This window comes from Ostrinia nubilalis, chromosome 17 (genome assembly GCF_963855985.1).
Source record: "Ostrinia nubilalis chromosome 17, ilOstNubi1.1, whole genome shotgun sequence".
NCBI lineage: Eukaryota > Metazoa > Arthropoda > Insecta > Lepidoptera > Crambidae > Ostrinia > Ostrinia nubilalis.
The window spans coordinates 10,226,293-10,252,115 of NC_087104.1; the positions used below are offsets into that span (position 1 = coordinate 10,226,293).

General features: G+C 38.6%; 1 protein-coding gene across 1 annotated transcript in view; it reads right to left on the reverse strand.

Moving 5' to 3' along the window:
* Nucleotides 1-465: 465 nt before the first annotated feature.
* LOC135080249 (ceramide transfer protein-like) overlaps nucleotides 466-25,823 on the reverse strand; it is a 33,569-nt gene continuing 8,211 nt past the window's right edge. Inside the window, exons 7-14 of the mRNA XM_063974932.1 lie at nucleotides 8,558-8,857; nucleotides 8,113-8,508; nucleotides 7,701-7,832; nucleotides 6,998-7,104; nucleotides 6,321-6,442; nucleotides 5,739-5,920; nucleotides 3,555-3,678; nucleotides 466-2,935 (exon numbers count right to left, since the gene is read on the reverse strand). Coding sequence (XP_063831002.1) covers nucleotides 2,808-2,935; nucleotides 3,555-3,678; nucleotides 5,739-5,920; nucleotides 6,321-6,442; nucleotides 6,998-7,104; nucleotides 7,701-7,832; nucleotides 8,113-8,508; nucleotides 8,558-8,857 — 1,491 coding nt within the window. The 3' untranslated portion in view covers nucleotides 466-2,807. The remainder of the gene's footprint in view (nucleotides 2,936-3,554; nucleotides 3,679-5,738; nucleotides 5,921-6,320; nucleotides 6,443-6,997; nucleotides 7,105-7,700; nucleotides 7,833-8,112; nucleotides 8,509-8,557; nucleotides 8,858-25,823) is intronic.

Sequence of the window (25,823 nt, forward strand, 5' to 3'; positions counted from 1 at the left end):
TAAAATTATTATCTTCCAGAAGTAATTTGTGCTTGATTCATCGCTTTAAATTTTTAACAATATTGTTCGTGATACGTATCGCTTCTTCTTCATGTTTGTAAAAGACAAATATTTTCTGAATGCAATCGTTTATAGCATCGAGAATGCAAATTTGAAGCGATGAATAACTACTTCCGAGTATCTTAGATAAATTGGAACGAAAGTTGTTGCTTAAGTTTATTGTTTTCATTAATAATGACGTTTGATCTGATAACAGTGTTAATGATTTACGAACGGTTATTATTCACATGTTTTATTTAGTGGTGTTTTAAACATAAGCAACAATTGATCGTCAATTTTTAAATGAATGTCTATGTTCAGAGTACATTAATTGAATTGAATGAAATTGTTAAGTGTTGTAAATAAAGAAACAATAAAATGTATACTGTCTTTTGTTTACCTTAAACTAAAATAAAAACATTTGAATTCATCATAAAACATTTTATTATAAACAATAATTAAAAAAACATATTTAACATTACATAACTTACAATTCCAACATTGCGTTACTATAAATGCAATTTGTAATATTTATATTTCTCTGTTACATTTTGAGATATACCATTTAATTTGAGAGCTGTACAATATTTTACATATTTTATACAGTTTGTAGTAAACGAACATGTTATTTATATTAATATATTAGATCAGTATAGTTGGAATGGACATAGAATATGCATCGCATAAATATTAAGATTAAAGTAACAAAAATATGAGGATACTGAATACATAATACAGTACTGTTTAAGTACTCATTATGACCAAATAACCACCTAAACTTATTGTGATAGGATAACATTAAATCATAGTTACTAAATGATTAAATTTGTCACAAAAGGAATATGGAAGTCTGAAGACAAATCTTGGATCAATACAGCCGAAAAATAATTTAAAAGCCTACTAAAGCTAACGAAATTTGAACATGAACAAAATGGAAAAAGCCCTACAGATAACATCTTGTATGTTTAAATAAAATCAAAAAGACATAATATAGCATTACAAAATAAAAGTGTAGGTACTAAGTTACGAAAAATTATTTTAAAATTAATATAAAATAGGTACTTACATATAGTCACACGTCTAAAATATGACATGATATTAGGAGACGTTGTTTTACAGAATGAAAATGAGCCATTTTTAAAATAATCGTCGTTTTTTATGAGTTTGTTTAAGAAATTATTTATGTAGACAGTCCTCTAGGGTCAAGATGACACTTCTAACCTTTAACCTAACTCTTACCACCCCCCAAAATGTTTACCCTGAAGACCAAGTCAAAAAAATGTTTTCGCTCCCATCTTTTAAACCGACCTTGTTTCAGTTTTTTTTTTTCATAAACTCTTAATACGTGTTACTCATAGACAAGGCAATCTCAGCTATATACTATGTTCAGTGCCACCGAGAATGTATAGAAATAGTAGGGAAAAAAAGAAATCATAGATCTAAATAAGTGCTTACATTACAAACAGTAAACATAACGACATTTTTAGCTATAAACACTCGAAAGCTAACTACAATCCTGAAATATACAAAGTGTGACATTTTCCATACTCGCAGATCATTGTCAAACTAAAAGATAACACCGTAGCAAGACTTAAAACGATGCATGTTAATACATGATAGATACTACACTTTAGAAAGACATATCACTTTATATACTCCATAAATTACAATTATTTTGTTGCCACAAATGTCGTTTATCTATACTACATTTACATACCTACTCATATTTTCTGTACACTTCAGAAAAATTCAACAATAGCCCCAATATAATATTTATAATACATTTCTTGAAAACTGGCATACTTTATAAAGCTATATTTCAAAACTGTACAATTTTGACTCATTTAGCCATATCAACACAGAATAACGTACTTTAATAATATTTTATTTAAACAAATACACCAGTTTTCAATAAATTCTACGAAATCTGTAATAACATGTTCTGCTTTTTTATGAGACCACAAAACATCGTAACGTTTAAGGCAAAATGTACCTATCAGTCGACGACAAACTTGATGGGGCTACTTCCTACGACTTTCATAATTGTGGATCATCCATTCCTCTCGCTCGTAAAGCCAGTACGAGTGACAGAGACAGATAGACACAAAATACGAAACTACGTTATGAAATAGCCCGGTACCGCCGGGGAATGAGATCCCTAAGATACTTTTTAGAATTGTAACACAGGAAAACTGTCCAAAAATAGGTACTTATGGCACCCACAATCAACTGACCTGCTTTTTGTGAGCTGTGGATACTAATTTCATTATTTATTTCAATCTTTACTACACATGAAGACCAGTACAAAAGGCATGACGTTAATGACACAAAGCATTACTATTAGTTTTGTGTAGAAAGTTGTCTTGTTAGCATCTAAGGCAAAATGAAACACTCACAGTCTACGACTTTTTGACAACATCTGGTATCCCACACCAAACATCTTGTGACATTATCCCATCACCACAAATTAATATAGTCCCACGATCCCGAAACGTCAAGTGGCAAAAATAAACCCAGTATTGATATTAGCGGCATTAGCGCCCTCCGATAATGTCCGATTTTTGCGGAATCGGTACCAGCGATCCGGTATTGACAGTGGCGCCCCCTGTCAATGTCACGGGTGGGAGGGTTCAGTGTAGGACACCTCTAAAATTTGTTTCGACAGCTCACAAAGACGTCAGTATATTGTCGGTTGTTTTCAAGTGTGCCAAATATTTAGCAGTTAATATTCAGTAGTTAACCAGTCTGGCGCGGGGCCCGGGCGGTCGCTACAAAGCTAGCGGCTTCCCGCGGCACTGCTCGGACACGTAACTCGTGAAGCGTTTGAGGAACTTGGGATACTCCCGTTTGTAGACTGCGCGGAGGACGCCGGCGGGCGCCCAGCCTCCTGGGTTTACTGGAAGGAAAAATTTTTATGAGAAATATGTGGAAATACACAAGTTAAGGCTTAAAAAGACAATGTGGTGACGATGGCTCGTTTGTCTCTAAGCGCTGGTAGGGACTAAAAGATACGAAGACATCTAAAAAGGCTATCAATTTATTAATCTTTGAAAAAAGTAAGACAGTGGCGCCGGCTGGTAAGTAAAAGAAGTTTTCGCACTCACTAGGGCGGCGCCTTTTTCGACCATAGTCTCCTATCAGTCGCTAGTGGCGTCAACACAGAATATTACTCAAATCTCGTTGCAGAGGGCGCGACTAGAACAAACAGTATACAAGCCGCCCGGGCGCCCGTACGCGTCCACGGCGTATTTATTCGAAGTAAATGGTCTGTGAAAACGCATGAAATTCTAAAGTATAAATATAATAATGTTGTTTTAAACTAAAATTGTTACAGTTTTATTCACGCTTTGATTAACACTTGTCAAATAACTCTTTGTGCCAGTGCTACACTCCGGCGGCAGAACATTGCAGAACATCCTATTATTTTTGCCTCTGAAGAGAATCGTGCTGTAAGAGCGAGACTAAACACGATAGCCTCATTCAATAAAGTCATTATTTCCTCGTGAGTTTCATACCTGTACTGCAATAGGCGATGCTTGTGGTGATATTCTCGCGCGAAGGCGCCTCGCCGGCCGGCCACGAGCTGCGGCACGCCAGGCACACCGTCACGAACAGCCGAATGCACGCGCCAGAGTTCGCCTGCGGGACGAATGTTACGTTAATAAAGCACGTGACAATCACACAAATTGAGGAGATTATAAATGACACCAATGGGTGAACCCTTGTTGAAACAAGGACATTTTTCACTGATATGTCGTTAATGAAGATTCAGCAGTACCGTACTCGGCGTAATGTTCATACACACCGAGTACTCGGCCGAAAGCATTCTGGGAGTCGGTAGTCAATGCGAAAAATGGCTCAACGGTTGGAATGTGCAGGTGTCAAAATGTCCATACGGACCGGCTGTTAGTGTGGCAAAAAGTATGAACGTCGAAATGAGCAATGGTTAAAATGATCTGAAGTTAAAATGTCTTCGGGTTTATTCAAACAAGCGTCTTATTGTATAATAGCTAACGTGAACAGGTGTTTAAATGCATCAAGGTAAAAATATCCAAAAAACTCTTTATTGACTGGATTACAAGAACATTGAACATTTTGACATTTAATTTTATTAATTTAATCATGAGCACAATATATCAGTTGATCATTTTATCTATCACACCTTTTGTTGTACTTGTATTTTGTGATGTGTACCATTTGTCACTAAACCATTGTAACCATGGTGATAATGTACATTTTGACACTGGGACTTTTTGACGTTCATACTTTTTGCCACACTAACAGCCGGTCCCTATGGACATTTTGACACCTGCACATTCCAACCGTTGAGCGACTTTTCGCATTGACTACCCACTCCCAGAATGGCCGAAAGCACTGTCTCGCCCGTTTGCTCGGTACGTGTGATCAAGGCATGGTGGTGGACAAGGCGCTAGGTGGTCTCTTGTAGCGACCACGCACTCACCGGGTACTCGGCGTTGGTGGTGGAGTGGTCATTGACGGATGTAAGTGGTTTCCTATGGTAACCATGTCACTCAACGAGTACTCGCCGTTGGTGGTCTCCTGTGGTAACCACGTCACACAACGAGTGCTCGCCGTTGGTGGTCTCCTGTGGTAACCACGTCATTGCTAGGGACTCACCGGGTACCCGGCGTTGGTGGTGGAGTGGTTGGTGACGGTGTAGGTGGTCTCCTGTGGTAACCACGTCATTGCTATTGACTCACCGGGTACTCGGCGTTGGTGGTGGAGTAATTACTGACCGCGTCGGTGGTCTCCTGTGGTTACCACGTCACTCAACCGGTACTCAACGTTGGTGGTCTCCTGTGGTAACCACGTCACTTTTTGGACACTCACCGGGTACTCGGCATTGGTGGTGGAGTAATTACTGACCGCGTCGGTGGTCTCCTGTGGTTACCACGTCACTCAACGGGTACTCAACGTTGGTGGTCTCCTGTGGTAACCACTTCACTTTTTGGCCACTCACCGGGTACTCGGCGTTGGTGGTGGAGTGGTTGGTGACGGCGTAGGTGGTCTCCTGTGTAACCTTGTCACTCAAAGAGTACTCTATGTTAGTGGTCTCCCGTTGTAACCACGTCACTCGGTAACTCACCGGGTCTCGGGGTCGGTGGTGGAGTACTTACTGACCGCATCGGTGGTCTCCTGCACGTGGTTACCACGTCACTCAACGGGTACTCAACGTTGGTGGTCTCCTGTGGTAACCACGTCACTTTTTGGACACTCACCGGGTACTCGGCGTTGGTGGTGGAGTAATTACTGACCGCATCGGTGGTCGAGTAATTACTGACCGCATCCGTGGTCTCCTGTTGTAACCACGTCACTCGGGAACTCACCGGGTACTCGGCGTTGGTGGTGGAGTAATTACTGACCGCATCGGTGGTCGAATAATTACTGACCGCATCGGTGGTCTCCTGTTGTAACCACGTCACTCGGGAACTCACCGGGTACTCAGCGTTGGTGGTGGAGTAATTACTGACCGCATCGGTGGTCTCCTGTTGTAACCACGTCACTCGGGAACTCACCGGGTACTCAGCGTTGGTGGTGGAGTAATTACTGACCGCATCGGTGGTCTCCTGTTGTAACCACGTCACTCGGGAACTCACCGGGTACTCAGCGTTGGTGGTGGAGTAATTACTGACCGCATCGGTGGTCTCCTGTTGTAACCACGTCACTCGGGAACTCACCGGGTACTCAGCGTTGGTGGTGGAGTGGTTGGTGACGGCGTAGGTGGCGCGGTCGGCGGCGCGCACGTGCGACCAGAACAGCGCGTCCCGCTGCGACGCGGGCCAGATGCGCTTGAACGTCTGGTGGAACACCAGCGCGTCTGATGACATCTCCTCGACGATCGTCATTGTTTCCAGTGTTGCTGTAGAGAGAAAAGCAGAGACTTTTTATTTGCACTTCGAAAAGTGTAGTCTTGTTGTTCCTGCACTTCGAAATTGAAACCTTTCAAAAGTGTAATCTTGATCCTTTTCATGTATTATTGAGAAGGAAACACTTGAACTGATACTCAGTTTTCGACGCTAATAAACCAATAAATGGTATGGGAAATAGGCCTGAGAAGCACATGAAGCTGGCATCTTATTTGCTTATAATAAGTGCTATTTTGAAACAAATTGTAGTCTCACTCATGTCTCACAAGAACTCAATAAAGAAAGAAAATGTTTATTTGTCACACAATAAAAAGAAAAACAAAGAAAAATACCTTAACATAATAAACAAGACACAGTTTTCTCTCCTTTCTATAATGATAAAAGTCTACTCACTCTCCCACTCGTATCTGTAGCGCGGGTTGAAGAAGTAATGGCACATCTCGCGGGCGGACACGCCGCGGACTTTGTGCATCGCCTTCAGGGGGTCCATCACCATGCCGTCCACTTCCATCTCCCTAAAAACAGAAGAGAATATGTCATCATCGTAATTTTAGCTATTGGCCCACTGCTGGACATCAGTGGACATAAACCTAACCCAATGCCACAAAGCACGATCTTTTTATTTTTTCATCCAATCAAGATTCTATATTGGTGTACCGAGTACCGTTACCGTAAAACCGTTTACCGTTTTAAGTACCGTTCTGCCAACACCCTTGACATGGTCCCTCGCTGGGTACTCGGCTTTGGTGGTCACCTGTGGTAACCACGTCACTCATTTGAGAACTAAACTATGCTATCGAACTATTGGTAAATCGTATGAAAGTCTTATGAATTACATCAATGAAATTGACCGGTGGGTCTAGACAAAGTGCACATTATAATCGCAAACCAATCGAAAAGTGGTCGAAAAGTTTTTTTTTTTGTATGGAGTTTTGACGGATTCGATTTCCGATTCGATCAAAAAGTGCATTTTGTCTAGGGGGGCAGGAAAAAATATATGTGTACAAAGACACAGGTGGCATGATTGATATACAACAAATGAATGACATAAAAATGGCAAAATATCATACCTTCTGTACATCCTCATGTCTCCCTCTTCGGCGAACAACTGCCAGCCAATCTCACCGCCAACGCCCTCGAAGGCGGCCTGGATTTGCTCTGTTGATATCCTGTCGATCTGGAACAAATAATATTTTATTTAGTTAAGCTACATAGCTATATTCAACCGAGGTAAATCGTCGAATCCAACTCGGCTGGGCAGCATTCGGGAAACTACGCAACATCTTTTCGTCCAAAATACCTCAGTGCCTAAAGACGAAAGTCTTTAATCAGTGTGTGTTGCCAGCGATGATATACGGCTCGGAAACGTGGCCTCTCAACGTGCTATGGAGAGGGCTATGTTCGGAGTTTCTCTACGAGATCGAATCAGAAATGAGGAGATCCGTAAACGAACCAAAGTCGCTGACATAGCCCAACGGATTAGTAAGCTGAAGTGGCAAAGGGCAGGGCATATAGTACGCAGAACTGACGGCCGATGGGGCAGCAAGGTTCTGGAGTGGAGGCCACGTACCGGAAAGCGCAGCGTAGGACGTCCACCCACAAGGTGGACCGACGACCTCATAAAGGTAGCGGGAAGGCGCTGGATGCAGGCCGCCACCACCATTGTGGAAATCATTGGGGGAGGCCTATGTTCAGCAGTGGACGTCCTATGGCTGAAATCTTGGCTCGGCTTACTTGAGGAGCGGGTTGTATTATAGAGGGAGCGTGTCTTACCTCAGGCCATAAGGGGTGCACTGTGAGCCGGTTGTCGATGGCCGGCGGCGGCAGCTCGACCTCGTCTCTGGTGTGCACGCTAGGGGGCACCACTTGCACCGCTCCTCTATCTTGTCGGAGCCTGTTCATTGACTCACCTCAGGCCATAAGGGGTGCACTGTGAGCCTGTTGTCGATGGCCGGCGGCGGCAGCTCGACCTCGTCTCTGGTGTGCACGCTAGGGGGCACCACTTGCACCGCTCCTCTATCTTGTTAGAGCCTGTTCATTGACTCACCTCAGGCCATAAGGGGTGCACTGTGAGCCGGTTGTCGATGGCCGGCGGCGGCAGCTCGACCTCGTCTCTGGTGTGCACGCTAGGGGGCACCACTTGCACCGCTCCTCTATCTTGTCAGAGCCTGTTCATTGAACTCACCTCAGGCCATAAGGGGTGCACTGTGAGCCTGTTGTCGATGGCCGGCGGCGGCAGCTCGACCTCGTCTCTGGTGTGCACGCTAGGGGTCTCCACTTGCACCTCTCCTCCTCCATCTTGTCGGAGCCTGTTCATTAAACTCACCTCAGGCCATAAGGGGTGCACTGTGAGCCTGTTGTCGATGGCCGGCGGCGGCAACTCGACCTCGTCTCTGGTGTGCACGCTAGGGAGCGCCACTTGCACCGCTCCTCCATCTTGTCGGAGCCTGTTCATTAGACTCACCTCAGGCCATAAGGGGTGCACTGTGAGCCGGTTGTCGATGGCCGGCGGCGGCAACTCGACCTCGTCTCTGGTGTGCACGCTAGGGGGCGCCACTCGCGCGCACCGCTCCTCCTCCATCTTGTCGGAGCCTGTTCATTAAACTCACCTCAGGCCATAAGGGGTGCACTGTGAGCCGGTTGTCGATGGCCGGCGGCGGCAGCTCGACCTCGTCTCTGGTGTGCACGCTAGGGAGCGCCACTTGCACCGCTCCTCCATCTTGTCGGAGCCTGTTCATTAAACTCACCTCAGGCCATAAGGGGTGCACTGTGAGCCGGTTGTCGATGGCCGGCGGCGGCAGCTCGACCTCGTCTCTGGTGTGCACGCTAGGGGGCGCCACTCGCGCGCACCGCTCCTCCTCCATCTTGTCGAAGCCGGTCTCGACAGCATCGTAGAACTCGTCGTCCGGTAATGTGGAGTGGGGCCCTTCCTGGTGACAACAAAAAAACAACAATGAAAATATGTAATGAAAAAATACAAAAAAATACGTCTTACTTTAACCGGTAAAGCATTTGATAAACGCACTCACATGACAAGTTACAAAATATTTTATTTTGCTAAAATACAAAAAGTTGTCATGGTTACCATGTCATTTCCTACAAATTGTACTGAAAAAATTGTGAAAAAACAATAATTTTATAGGAAGGTACACATAGGTACACCTGCAAAAATAATCATAATATCTTTATCACCATCTAAATCTAGTCGTGCTAATTAAGGCACCCCAGATGTTTCAAGACAAGGAAAATCCTCACAATTTATTGGGTAAACAAAGCATTTAAGGTACTCGTACCAAAGAAATGTTGTACCTACCTATCACTTGTATCGAGTAGGTACCTCACGTAGTTGATTATTCCGCGCGGCGCTAACCTACATACGGTTAAGGACATGTAGTGAAGAAATAAATTTGTCGATTGCGTCGACATTATCACTGAGTGCATAATAATTATGGAACCCTTGATCCATTCAAGGTTGCATTCTCCGCATGACTCTTATATTTTATTCCAAGACTAGACAAGAAAAGGAGGTAAAAGTATTATTTGATCACCTACTACTATGCTGAAGCCTAAAACTTTGCTATAGCAAATTGTTAAGATAAGTTACAGTGTTATAAATAACACTGTTAAGAATTTTAGGAATCCTCATTATTATTTTATTATTATTCTTAAATCTAATTTGAACAGCTAACAGCTTCCAATAAAATTAATAAAACTCCTTTATTCTCAACTTATCAACAGCACTTTCACACGTCCCATCATACGTAAGTACGTAAACTACCCTACAACAAACGACCTATTTATTGTGTAGGCAGAACGGAATGGTGGCATGACCTCAATTAATGTCACCAAAACCTTTGCAAAAACCGATGTGATATTTACCTAAAATCTAGAGCACACTAGTAAGGATATAATATGTATATTTTAGAAAGTTATTGATGGTAAGACTTGTTTAGATGTAATTAGGACAGTAATGTTTATTAACGCCCGTATTCACAAACGATGCTTGCTAAGTGAAGCAGCAAATCGAACGCACAGCGTTGAATAGAGCTCAGTGATTGGTTCGTGACCCTGTGCGACCACGCGCACTGTGAGACCTCATAGTAATGTTTGTGAATACGGGCGTTACTCTACATCTTATGTAAAGAAAGGAAAACCCATCTCGTATATTTTAATCTCGAAACTGTTTGTAATACTTAGTTACTGTGAAGCAGTTATAAAGTAGGTAAATATTTAAAGTGTTATTACTTCAATATCATATTGTTGGTGAGATTTGAATGTGAAATCAAGTCACAGATTTATTTATTTTATTTTATCTTTAATTTGTGATAGGTATTTTAGTTTTCAGAGTGTATTTTTTTATTTTATTTGTATCATGCGAAAAACATTTTGTATCCATAATACACTATCTGAAAGGTAAACCATAAGTAAATGACAACAGGTGCATTTTATTGTTTTTAATATTTTATTGTCACGAAATGGTATTAAACATGCATTACAACGCTATTGTACCTATGTAATCGCAATCGAGCATGTGATCAAACACATGACGTCTGACCGACTTTTAACATATTAATTTATCCCAACTAATATTATAAATGCGAAAGTAACTCTGTCTGTCTGTCTGTCTGTCTGTCTGTCTGTCTGTTACGCTTTCCCGCTTAAACCTCGCAACCGATTTTGATGAAATTTGGCATAGAGATAGTTTGAGTCCCGGGAAAGAACATAGGATAGTTTTTATCCCGGTTTTTGAAACAGGGACGCGCGCGATAAAGTTTTTCTGTGACAGACAAAATACCACGCGGGCGAAGCCGCGGGCGGAAAGCTAGTTATGCTATAAAACCGATAACAGTTAATGTTAGTTTAAACATTTTATGACACTTTCTTGATAATAAAATATTTTTTCCGTGTTGAACACCATCCTATGTTCCAAATTCTCAGACATGTTTGATGTATACTTACTCTCTCATGGACAACGAAAGTCTTCAACTTTGTTTTTTTTTTACAAAGAATAACTGGAAAATAAGTGGTTATGGTAAATCACAAATCCTTGTTAAGTTGTTAACATTTTTTTATTACTTTAAAACAGCGGTTCCCAAACTTATTTTGTTTACTGCCCACTTTGAGAATAAATTTTTTTAGCGCTTCCATTTGTAGTCGAGAGTCGAGTGCTCAGTCGGTGTCTAAGAGACCTCCTAGTAAATGACGCCTCCCAAGCCTCTACACAACGTCCCGATTTTTTTTTTCTGGGTCTCTTACCGCCCCCTTTAACCCTGCAGCGCCCACAAGGGGGCGTTATCGCCCACTTTGGGAAAGACTGCTTTAAAAGGTTGTTGTTACAAAACGTATGTGCCAATTCCCAGCAACTAAAAGGCTTATTAAAATAGTGTTTTAATGGTGAGGAGAATGACATCAGTGGTACCATCACACAACAATAATTATGGTACTACCAATATGTAGGTACATAAAACTATATTTTTTACTTACTTTATTATTTTACATAAGTCAGTCGGTGCCTGATGTATGGGAGCGGCACGGGAGGGGTAACATTGACATATTATGACATGACAGAGCGTATAAATCTGCCCCCCTAGACAAAACGCACTTTTTGATCGAATCGAAAATCGAATCCGTCAAAACTCCATACAAAAAAGGGGCTTTTCGACCACTTTTCGACTGGTTTGCGATTATAATTTGCACTTTGTCTATACCCAGCCCCCCTAGACAAAACGCACTTTTTGATCGAATAGAAAATCGAATCCGTCAAAACTCCATACAAAAAAGGGGCTTTTCGACCACTTTTCGACTGGTTTGCGATTATAATTTGCACTTTGTCTAGACCCACTGAACGAGATAAGTCTCGCTGACGTTTGACGTTACAAAAACACCCTCCCGTGCCGCTCCCACACCTCAGGCACTGACTGCTGACTGAAGCGCTAGACCTAGTAAATTATTTTATTAGTATAAGATAAGAGTAGGCGCACACCGTTGATTTTTCGTCGGCCGATAGTTTAGTCGGGCGGTTGATCAGTATGGGCATGTATGGGAGTGCGCACACTACGCCGATTCGATTTGGCCGATTCTTCATACAATTTAAAATCGGGCACAACTATCGGCCAACTAAAAATCAACGGTGTGCGCCTACTCTGACGTGTCTTTCCCATGACATTTATTATACACGTTACGGGTTCCAAATATAGTCCCCACACTTTAGGGAATAGAAAATGTAGCGTTCATTACCCATCAGGTCATGGCAAATGACAACACCACCATAAACGTGTCTGGACTCTGGACACACCCCGTTATGGCGTGGCGTCATTTGTGCGTGACGTCACTACACTCCCCTTGGCAACAGGAACGGATTGCGTGCCGAAATGTGGCATTTGTTGGCAAAATGTAGCCTTGCCAACTTTCAGTGCCATAGATGGAGGCAGCGGGTAGGTCAAAACTGGTTTTAAAAGAAAGTGAACCTTTTAACCACAGATGGTTGGTCAAATCAATTCTTTGAGCAATAAGTACAAGATGGTTTAATAAAGTATGATGTAATTTCTTAATCACATTTTACCCATATTCAATCTTGAAAATCAAGCTAAAAAGTTCGTTAAAAGCTTTATGCTTGGTATTCAGAGTTTCTTGAGAGGTAACTGATATAAGTCAAAACGTACTTGAATTTGAAGCTTCTAGGTCTGCTAGAAGTGCCTTAGAATTTTGATGATCGGTGAGTCAGTCAGTGAGTCAGTCAGTGAGTGAAAAAATTAAGTAACTTTGACCCGTTATAATTCTTAAACTACTGGTTCAAATTGAATGAAATTTTAAATATACCGTGTCTTTACAATGCCTGCATAGCTAATGAAAATTCAGCCTTCTAGTTTTATCCACAACGAAGTTACAGGCAGTCGAAAATGGCCTGAATTGCTTCGAGAAAAGGATGGTACGGCACGGTCTTATGCAGTCGTAATGGGACCTATTTTAAAACCAAAATGTTGCCTATACAGAGTAAACAAGTGTATAGAGTAAACAAGGCTGCCAACATCATAGCATTAATGAGCCACAGTGGCCGGTCACAATAGCCCCTTTGTTCTGGATTCAACGGGGAATTTAGCACATCAAAGCTTGGGTGACGTCACTGCGCTAAGTATTGCTATATCTCAATAAAGAGCGGGAACGAGTAGAATAAAGGACAGAAAATTGCTATTCCGAAATGTTAAGCGACGAACATGAAACTCACGAAATACAACGATCTTCTCACTATACTATACATAACTTTTTTAAACCACTAAAATAGTTATAGGCATTCAAATTAGGCGATAAGTGCTTTAACAATAGTTTTTATACAGGCACTAACATCTTAACTAAATGTCACGTTAGAGTCGTATCAAAAACATCTAACTAGCTTGATTTAAGAATCTGTTAACTTGTTGTTATAAATAAACTTGTTAATTTATGTGTAGCTGTACGAAAAAGTTATAAACAACATTTTGAAACTATTGAAACTGAATTACTAGTACGGAAACGATTTACGACGAACTGCAATCAAGCCCACATCAAACGCACCTATAGTCATATAAATCAAAGATTAAGATGTACAGACGACAACACAACACTGTGAAAGCTTAACCAGTTGTAATAGGATCCATTTTGCAACAAAAAGTCATAGACTAAGAGCTAGTGAACGCCAGACCTACGTCATTTTATAAAAGCTGAAAGTTTGTCAGCGTATGCTCCCAATATAGGATTTATTAATGTTGGTGAATTATGAAGTTTGGGTCATCGTGGCTTTACTATAAAAGCTGATTTTTATAAATCATATTTGATTATTAGAAGTAGTTTCCTCATCAGCCAGACAGCTTTGACCGTTCCAACTCCTTGCCAGACAGTTTTTTAGGGTAGCTGCCAAAGCCACGATGACCCAAACTTCATAATCCACCAACATTATATCCTATATTGGGAGCATACGCTGACAAACTTTCAGCTTTTATAAAATGACGTAGGTCTGGCGTTCACTAGCTCTTAGTCTATCATAGTCTGATCGACTGACTGTAGAACATTACACACCAAGGCTACATCACTGGCATCTAAATGCAGACGATCACACGCACACAGAACCCTCACAATCTTGAAAGCTCTAAACGCCTGGGTGAGCTAACGAAATGCTCTGACGTCATCAGTGATACCGTCATTACGAGGGGAGCAGTCTGTTCCCTTATCGTCATGACGTCATCGGCGAGCTATTTTAGGGTGCCGGAGTGGCTAAAAGTGGACCTTGACCAGGAATATGATGTCACTTCTAATATTAGATTTGCAAAATTAACAGTCTACCCTTGAGGCAAGCCCATTGAGTAATTTTACATAACCCATTACTCCTATTAGTTTATTATTATCTAGATCAACCAGTAAAATACTATCCAACTATGTAGAAATCGGCAAAAAGAAATTATCATCTGCATTTTCAGTTTTCTGTTCCCTTATCTTAAAATCAGTTTTCAAAAGAAAAGGGTTGATTCCAGGGCCGTTGAAACCTTTTCATACAAACTTTCAAAGGTGATATGTCAGAGTGATTTTATTTTAAAAGTTTCGTGAAGAATGCTGTATTTGAGTAGTAGAATTAAATCAACCTTTTTCGTTAGAGCACACAATCCTAATCACCTCACATTACGGGCTGGATCCAGCTCAAACAAAAAAAATAAAAAATTTGCATTTGAACATTTAAAAACAAACCTCACGTAACAAATCTCGTAAGCGGCAGCATAAAACCAAATGGTACGATATTACGGAGTGCAAAAAGTGAAAGAATGCACTAATTGCAGGAAGCAACGCTCGCGGCTAGGAAGGGAGAGTGGGCGAACACAAGCGCCGGCAGCAGTCAGTCAGTTGATTATATCGATTATCGGTTATCATAACGCGAGCAATCGAGTCTTGCTCCGTTATCGATATAGCTCGATTACCCGCAGATTTGCGGTGGCGCTGAGCGAGCAATCTGTGCCAGAAGCTTTTAAAGGAGGAAGAAATTACCTATAATTACGGAGCTTCTAAAAGCTCTGTCATTTGAAAGACGTTTTGTTTAGTTTAGTGTGCGGTCTTGCAAACGCACGGCAAACGTCCGTCTCAAAACGTCTGATTTGAGCTCAAAGAATTTGAACAATTTTAGACGATAGAAATAGCGAATGCAAAGGAAATTGGAAGCAATTACAAAGGAAATGCTGGACGTTACAAAAATTTTAATGAGTAATACAAGGATATTTCTAATTAAATAATACTAAAAGTTTTGTAAGCACAAAAATGGTTAAGCAATACTTGTCAAGACGCTCCTAACCAAACACACATTACACAATATTTAGAGCATTTAGGATTGGAAATCTAAATGGAGGTAAACGAAACCGCTACCGGCAACATAAACTCTTCTAATTAACTCAATCAACATCTACGGAAGTTTTACAAACCTTGAACTTGTAGGGGCTAGACTCTTAAGTAGTTTACCGAGAGATTGTTGGCTAAACTAGTATTGGATAGAGAAGTGACAGCATAATCCACACTAAGAAGTTAAACTGGCATGAAGTCAACATGGCGTTTGATAAGCTTAATTCGTTTAGGCGAATTTATTCGTAACTGCTTTTAGCGAGGATTAAACACGTCAGTTTCAATTAAATTACTTTCTCATATTTCAATTAAGAATGACTACGTGATACGTGATTTCATAACTGTTATAGCAAAATGAAAGGATATTAAATACATAATCAATTCAAAACGTTTTTTACATATTTATCATGCTGTCAAAATTTAACTTTCAGTTTCAATTTATTTTGATTCAAACTGTTACAAATCATCTGTGTTATAAATCGACGTTGAATTAACTGTTGAAAGCTTCCAAACGGAATAACGATTTATAAGAACCACTGAACTTCGTACATAAAAGCACGTAAATTAAAGGGTGGAAACCCGCAGTCATTAATACCAAACAAGAAAACATTCCTGAAATATTCAAAATAGCGCGTACGAGCAGCGTTGATCGTTAATAGTTCATTGCCATTCAACTAAATAAGTGGTAAAAATAGAAACTACTTTAAAGGTTAAAAAGGGCTACATTAAAATGCGCCCTTTGAAACAAAAATACATGGAGGACACAAAGACTTTGTCAAATGATGTAACATGAATCAAACAGCACAAGGTATAATTAGTGAAAAAGATTGACCACAGGTCCACAACCAACCAAAACGATTAGTATAATATGCAATGGACTGTGTAAGAGGACTTATTTATAAGTATAGTAAGACTAGAAGATCAATATCAATAAATTAAACACGTCCAGTCACATCAGTAATTGATGTCCGCCGATGCTGTCATGTCAACGTCACACTCAACATTAATTCACGTACGAATGATGGATCACGATACGACGGCAATATAAATATGCAAGTTCTGTCGAAAGTTAGATTTGTTTGAACGGCGTCTACGGTCAATTTACTTTGGAAAATAAAACTGATTGTGCCTCAATTTCGTAACTTGGAGTCCATCATGTCGAAAGGGTCCAGTTTTGTTGCAAAATAACAGCTAATACAATTTCGATTTCGAAATGTGTCAATTAAAACCTTTGCAGTATTGTTTTTCTATTTTTAAAACAATGACATGCAATGCCGTGTGATTCCGGCAGAATAGAATAATAATAATGAATAATAAGGATGTCGTAAAAGAAAAGTAAAGAAAAAATATGCGAACAGTTTGCCCAGCCACTTCGACCAGCGTGAAGAACGTAGGCGAAATCTGGAGGATCAACATTATCATTTCAGCCATAGGACGTCCACTGCTGAACATAGGCCTCCCCCAATGATTTCCATGTTGCTGGACGCAGGATCAACCGGGCAACATGGATATCTGGAGGATGCTTCTGGTAAATTAGAGAAGGTCTTGTTTCTGCAGTGGAGTGTTTTTGAGAAATGATGAATCATCATTGATGACGAAGATAGGTTAAACAAAAATACGAGAAAAAAACTATTCTGGTCATGGAGGAAATCGTGCTCGTGACATTTGAACCCCATAAACTCTTTGTTTAAGACCAACACGACCTATTTAGCGGCGCGCCCTTGTTTTGGTCCGAATCGATAGCTATCGGCATTTCAGTATGTGCAATCACGATACCCATTGGTGTGATTCCGTGGTTCGTTCTCGGAACGGATATCTAAATTGAAAACAAGACTTGTTGTTCTAATTTAAACCGTTTTCCAAAATATACAACGTTGATTTGATTCATCACGAGAAATTGCATCGAAGTTCCCTTTAAAAGTACGGTTACTGATTTTCTGAGTGTTCTTCGTTACGTAAGGGCTTCAGCAACGCTTGCAGCTTCTAATCAAGGGCTTATAATAATGTAACATTTTTATATGATTATTATTATTATATCTGTAATGTCTTTAGTATGTCATTATAATTTGTTTATTTACTAGGTATCGCTGTCTAGCACACGCTCTACTTATTTATCTTAATGTTATTTTTGTCTCAAATATGACTGCACATTCTTGTATTGACCGGCAAGCTAATTAAATAGTCTATGACTAAAATCATAAGACGTGACCGGCTCTGATTGCGTCATGTCACCTCATGTCCTGAATCATACATTTCTGAGCAATCAATGCAACTGAAATAGTTCAATATATTTACAGTTCTTGCAATGAATAAACCATGATAAATTACCATTATGAGCAAATAAATATTTGAATTTGAATTTGAAAATGGTCGCATCATCGGTAATATAATATGCAAGACAAGGCATTTCTACTAACACAACCCAAATGTCATATCAACCCAAATGTCAGACACGCAAATTACAGAACTCCATGAAAGTTCGTTAGTAATTAAAAAGCTACTACTAAAACTTTACACAATAATTATAAAATCGATTACTTTATGGAGCTACAGTTATAGTATAGGAGCGAACTCGGCAAGGAGCGTTGCTGGGACCTCCCGACTTTCAGGGGTCTAGTGACATGTCCCGATTCACCCTTGCAGGACGAAAAATGTCCCCACCCGTTGGTGGTATACCAACCTCTTTAATTTGTTATTCAAACACATCTCTTCGCTTTGGTGGAACCGCGCCTTGCTTGACTTACTAATCAGTGATGGTCCATGGACCATTGACTACCAAGGCAGGTGGACTTAACTAAGCTGCTGACTAATGATTACGATGAACTTTGTAATGGGTAAACATACCGATATGCTACCCTAACGATAGTAACCATAAATGAAACAATGCAAAGCTATTACTGGGAATCGTATAAACATCTATATTTAGGAACAGGATGAATGAATCAAAGAACTTTATTGTTATCAAATTCTGCTAAAAAGGCACGAAAATAGCACTTTTGATTATCGATTGACAATAACTTTGTTTGTTTACCAATACAATAGTAAAGCTTGATTATTATTATTGGTGTTATTACGGCAAAAAGCGCAAGCGTACACAATTGTATCTATTCATAACTCCAAAATAACTCATCAAACAATTTGGTCTAATCGGATCAGATTACGATCTATGTTACTAATATTATAAACGCGGAAGTTTGTAAGGATCGATGGACGTTTGTTTATTTGACGCAAAAAGTAGTACTTCAGAATAACACAAAGGTTAAATTAGTAAGACTAATTTAGAAACCTACGCGGAAGAAGACGCCGGCACACGCCGGCATGAACTAATAGTCTACAATACATTAAGAAGTCTCTATTTTGTTAACTATGTATACCTATTATAACTCTTTGTAGAATGTAAACACCGCCCTTTCCTATTTTAACCGCTAGTGGCGCCACTTTTTTTCGATTCTGTTTTGCACGTGTGGAGTTCATTAAACCGCGTTCTAAATTATTAATCTCTTTTCTATACTAATATTATAAAGCTGAAGAAAAAAGAGTTATATTATAAAGCTGAAGAGTTTCGTTGTTTGAACGCGCTAAACTCAGGAACTACTGGTCTGATTTGAAAAATTATTTCAGTGTTACATAGCCCATTTATCGAGGAAGACTATAGGCTATAAATAGAGGAGTTTTGGGTTGACACTGTATAGGTTTGTTGTCAACACAACAAGAAGAAGATAGGCTATAACTATTCCACGCGGACAAAGTCGCGGGCAGAAGCCAGTATTAGTATATTTCCATACTATTCAATCAAATAGTTTTCTTTATCATTGCAGTGACCCCGCCACCTCATTAGTGCCGAAGCCCTACATAGTCTAGACATGCGGTTCGTAGACCTTTGGCTAAGTGGTGAACTCTTGTGCATATTTAATTGTTCAACTACACTACGATGCATGCATATAATTGCATAACTGGTAGCTTATATCGATGTTGATTTGTTTCATTATGAAATGTCAAATAAATCGACTGAAATCGGATCAAAAACTATCTGAAATCAAAATCTAGAAGTTCTTTATTTGTATGAAGTAGAAGAAATTAGCACCTACCAATTTTTGATCTTTAGAAATATCTCTACTACTCTCTACATGTGTCATGATTTCTTTGCATAAATATTATATGGATAGATTAAATATTGCATTATCTTAAAAGTATGTAGGTATGTCTTAACACGACTGTAACTCCAGCAATCAAAGAGTCGTTATATGTATATCCGTGTCGCTTTAGTTCAGCTTTTGTATTGTCTTTTAATGTATGCGAAAACGATTTGACAACGTTGTGAAAATTGTAAGAAAGCGAGAAACGAAACAAAATTCTTAGTAACAATATCTTGCAATATTATCATGAAAAAGACATTATAACAAAAATTGTAAAGTATTCAAAACACAAGTACTTATTTATGCGAATTGTTGCAATTGACGAAATGTAAATGTAGTTTTCAATGGTACTAAACCAAAATTGAAGTAGATTAAATAAATAATAGTCACGTAAACTAATACTGGACTATTTGGCCACAAACCAAAGCCACATTTGTGCAATGCGTGTATTAATCCTTCCTACATTACACACGCTTATACAATCTTTTGTTTAACCCAAATACTTGAGTGATGAACACGCTCGTTGCTCCTTACGGTGATTATAAAAATTATATGATGTATACCTACGTAACGGTGTTATGTAAGAGCTTAAAAGAAACAAAGGCAGAGCGGCCGTACACGCGAACTTTAAGCAGATACTGACATCACTAAGCTCACTGTGAAATGTTGACAGGTGACACAATCTACTGGGTCCTTTATGGCATTTAAATTATCGTTATTATTAATTTTATCGTGTGATTAAATTAGTCTGTCTGTCATCATCATCATTTCAGCCATAGGACGTCCACTGCTGAACATATTCCTCCCCCAATGATCTCCACAATAGCCAGATGGTGGCGGCCTGCATACAGCGCCAGCTGTCTGTCCGATATAAAATCCAGTTATCATCACGGTTGTCTCTGAAGTAACCTGCTTTAGCGATCCTTGTATGACTGCTCTAAGAAAGTTGGCCCTACAAAAATGTCTTACAAGAGTTACAAGTAGGTATATGGCTTTTTCAAACCCGGCTAACTGAAAATTGTAAGGGTTTAATTGGCTCAGTCGGATATACGTGAAGCAAATAAGTCGACCACAGTTTACGCAAGATGGTGGAATCAAGAAACAGTACCTATCATTTGCAGAATAATGGTCGTAAATGAGCATTTTTAGCACTACTAAAGCAAATATATTGCTTTCGCGAACCAAATTCATTTCTAAACCGAAATCATGATTGGATGATTCGTGGAAACAGCTGTCTCATAAGATATCATTAAAGATCATTTATGTAATTCATTAGAGCACTCGTTCGGAACATTTAATCAATTATACACAAAGTTCCGCGTAATTTTTCTTTGAAACAAACCAGCTAATGCATTACAGGAACATCGTACAAACAATCCGACGTGTTTAAAACATTTAGCAAGATCAACATCGGTCTAATAAATAAATAAATAAAATAAAATAATGAGATGAGACTAAATTAATTGGACATAATGTTCATACAAGTTTCAGCAGACTGCTTCCTAAATAAAAATCCTGGTAGCAAATGTATAAATTGGTAATTTTACGGCACTGTTTTCTGTGAATTTTGATCGTTTGTATTGATAACGAATTAAACTTGCTATTTTTCCAATTTTTACTTTTTCAACTCGGTCGTGCGTGTCGTTCATGTGAATAAATATTTAACTCCAACACAATTTTACAAGTTTTTTTTTTTTCGAAATATAATGAGTAGGTCCTTAAACGAAAAAACCGAAACGATCGAAAGAACAAAAAAACCTAAAAATTGTATTGTTAAATCTCTCGGAAAACTTTCCTATAGACCTTGGTTACAATATGAGTGTAACAATTCGTGTGAGAAAATGGCGGCTGTCAGGTAAAACTATAATTATTTTATAAAAACGATTCCATACGTCGCCTCACATTTGAAATTATAAAATTATAGTGCGAATAATACACAGATTCAATTACTACGTGTAACGTGGGAAAAATCGATGTAGGTAATTAAGTATTCAAGCCTGTCATAATGCTCGTCCACACGATAACTAACTGGAATACTAAATTGATAAAGTAAAACTAACATCACGCGCAAAGTCAATAAACTTTGGTATTTATTGACTTTGAAGGTGAAATAAAAACAATACTATACGTATCAATAATGCGCTATTTTCTCATGTGTTGAGATTGTTTCGCGATTCGACACTAACTGAAACAAATCAACCGTGTTTAATGTTGAACCTGTAACGATTTGCAACACCCGCATCATCAGTGAGACAAATCAGTAAGTGGCGGACTATGGCAAATGGCGTGGAGTCACGCACCAACATTATGGTGTGAACGCACTGAATACAGATTATGATGATGGGAGCGAAATGACAGTTCAAGACATGTCATATCAACATCAACCTCATTTTTATGAACACACCGAAAATCAACAGTTATTTGTGATAATTAATGCGGAGTGCAATCGCCTCGACTAAACTAATTGAATTTTGTTGAAATGTTCAAGAATAACTTCTCAAATAAAATCTATAAGAAAACATCAATTTGTAAAAAGGTGGTAGCATTACCACGAAAAAATTTAACCAACAGCGCTCTATAAAACTAGCAGTAAACCGTGTAAAAATTGATTGCTATAATGCTATACAAACAGACAATCAAAAGTATTTGTGAAACAGAAGTGAGAATAAAAACACCTGGCAGAAGCAAATAGATATTAATTAAACGTTTTACCGTCTATAGAAGTTGTTGGATTGCTGTTAACTTATTGCATATCTTGGGACTTTCTAGAAAGAAAGTTTATACTAGTTATAGTTGAAGGAAGCTGGCGAGTCGCGTGATAGGAGCGTATCTTTAGCGTAAACAACTCGTTACTATTTGTTACATTATCTTATTAAACAAACAGTCAATGTGTAAATCGTTTCGTCACTGTCATAATTTCTGTATGTAATAGGTATGTTGTTATTCTTACATAGCCAAAAACTTCAGGATTTTTTTTTGTTTGCTGTAATAAAAAGCTTATTGGAAAAATGTAAACCCTAAACAGTATGTAAAAAAACTATACGATCCAAAAGAGATGATTCTAGTACTCAAATCCTTTTCAATGAAAATATTCGCTTCTCATTACTTACTGATTTACCCATCTGCTAAGGTTTTTGTGAGGAGAACCCTCAAAAACCCATATAATTGGATAGGTAGGTAGGTTTTTTACAACCTGAATGTATTGATCGAGCTCAATGTGCATGACCGTGAATTTCTCCCATAATATATCTCGAGTCGTCCAGCATTTCTCGGTACGGCAAGTGGGTCAGACGTCAGGTGGAAATCGACGCGACATTGCAGAAACCGGCTGTAATGCATACGCACACTATCTCGCGGTGATTCGAGCTTCGATTAAAAAAATCGGTCAAGTGCAAGTCAGTCCCATGCATTGAGGGTTTCGTGTCATCTTTTTTCCCTTTCTTCATTATAAACTATGACACATTTAAGCAATTTTTATTAGATACATTAACCTACACAAAATCAGTTTGATTGACTTTTAATGCCCAATATCCATTTATCATTAAAAATACATTCTTTTTTTTCGTAAATCGATTATTTCACTGATTCTGGGACGCCCCTAAAAATTTGGCAAAACTTTGAAAAGTGACCCTGTATTACTTTACCTTCATAAAACTTAGTATTAGCAAAATCTCCCCACATTTAATTTTGTGTACTAGCCTACCTACTTTCAAAATTGTAAACAGAATTTACCAAAAGTTCATTCTTTATACCGGTATTTTAAAAACCTGTAATTCATTGAAATTTGGTGACGAATACCTATGTACTTTTTTATCGTTATCACATACAATACATTCATATGGGTTTGCAATTTGCATTTAGTAGCACTTTATCAGTATCAGTCGCTAACTTTGAATTTTTACGTTACTCATTTGTCTATTATTTGTTTTGAATAGTCATTTATTTTTTATTTGTTGCCAGTATACATAATAAATATGTATGCGTATAAAGTTTCAAACACGTCTGACACATACAACTATGTATTGTATGACTCATTCCAATCATGAAAATGTATCATACGATAATTAAATTATTCGTTTTATTGAATTTATATTTTAACTGTTTCAACAGGAAGAGGGAATATAACATTTGTTTCATTTCCTTGTATTTGAAATATTTGAACTTGCTTTACTATTTAAGACACTTCAGCTTCAATAAGAGTAACGATAACAATAGCTTTTCATTGACAGAAATTTTTTGGGGAATCAAATGCAATTGGGAAATATGTACAATATTTATTGGTTATTATTATTGATTTCGAAGGCTGATTTAATAAATACCCAGTTTAAGTAGGTTTAAAAATACCCACATTATTTACTTTACATAAATGCCTTCATCTCACTCGTGTCTAATCCAGGAGTCAATAAATATTAAATAAAAAATGTAATTTACCAGCAAAGTTAACTAAAACTTCACAAAATGCCAATATAATCACAAAAACCCAATTAAAACAATTCACATTCACTGAAAAAAAAATTTCACGCAATAACAAAACATCTGAATCAACACGCATACCTGACGAATGCTTTTCTTGAAAATCTTAAACTTCATTGTGCCTGGTATTTAGAGAACTAAACGTGCACTAAACATAACCACAGTCTGATAGGATAGCACCGAGGTCACTGATAAAATCACTAAAATAGATGAATTTGTTTATGAAATGGCGCGAAAGAAAATAAACAAAAAAATAACGCGGATCACACAACCGCCGAAAGGCGCGGTCACGACGCTTCTAAACGATTGGGCGAGGAGAACCGCTGGCTAGGTGATACAATTATGTTGATTGTGGACTTTATTTGCAGGTGCATAAGACTACAAGCACCCACTGAAATTCTAGTTCGAAACTATACGCGAAATGAACGCACTGCGCTTACACGTTAATATAAACTTTGTAGAGAATTGGATAAGACCACAAATAAAGCAACAGCTGCAACAGAAATGTTGGATCTTATTTTGCTTGTAATAAAGTTCGAATTTGTCAAATCTGTAAACATATCACTGTTTAGCAGACTGTATCTAAAAGAGAATAGAGTTTACACTTAACGTTAAGAGTATTTTTTCATTTTTACTAGCAAATGTGGCATAAGCAAAAGTATTTAGATATAAACTATGATGAATATAATAAAATATATTAAATACAACAGACATAAAATTGCAACATTATAAATTAAAGTTGTAATATTGGTTCGGGAAGAATTTAAATCTCAAACAATTCCTTATTTACAGGGTGTAATGTCAATACACAGAAGTACCAAATTCGACTAAAACCATCCGAAATTAGATGAGAACCTCCTCCTTTTGTTGAAGGCGGTTAAAAAAAATACACAAATTTGGTTCCATATCGTCAGTGGAAAGGAAAAAAGACTAAAGCGCCAAAACCGTACTTGTGGGAAATGAGGATCAAAGTTTTTTTTTTACGAAAAAAATTCGTATCTCTTTTGATATTAATGTTAAACAGTTCTTTTAAAATGCAATCGTGTTCTTGATTTTTTGCCTATATTTTAATGAAAACACCAGGTTTGTAGCTCTTTTAGATCGTAAAATAGGTGTCGCTTTAGAAAAAGAGTTATGAAAATTCATTAAATGTTAGTCAGGGTAAAACTGCTAACCTCCATTTATAATCAAATATCCAGCAACCAATAAGTGCTAAATAGTTTGAACAACCTTTTTGATAAAAGAGAAAAAATACTTAGTGAGATACAGCTTAATAAGTAAGTCGAAGATAAATTACTAAACTACAAAATAAGATAGTCGCATGCGCCAGCGAAAAAATGCGTAAAAGCGATATTATCCATGGAGCTTACATGAATATTTGCTTACTTACGCAGACCCTATAGAACGAATATAAGCAAATGTTACTAAACTCTTACTACATTAAACATTTTAAGCAAAAGTAATGCTTATAGATTGAATAGGTATTATGTTTTATGACAAAAAATGCTTAATTTATCCTAACATCATGCATAATTTGATTGTCATTACTTCTAACCGGGTACGGGAGTGGTAGGTAATTACTATATTTTGAATTATAGTGAACAAACGTAGGGACACTTAACAATTTTAATGACCACCACTAACCACTGGTGGGAACCTTTGGTGGGATGGACATGGTGGCTGGTGACTTACGCGGCCACCACCATGTCCATCCCACCAAAAAAGCCAAACCACACACTGATAGTCTCATCGACGGACTCGAGCATAACCGGCGACAATGTAATAAGACCGTCAGAACCACTTTTGACTTCAAAATCAAAGGTCTAAAGGTGGAAAAGGATGACAATCTAAAGGCCCAAAATAAGAAACTCTACAATGCTATGGATGGAAGTGTCGCCCATTCTCTACAAACGCTTGTTCGAGGCGGGGGCAG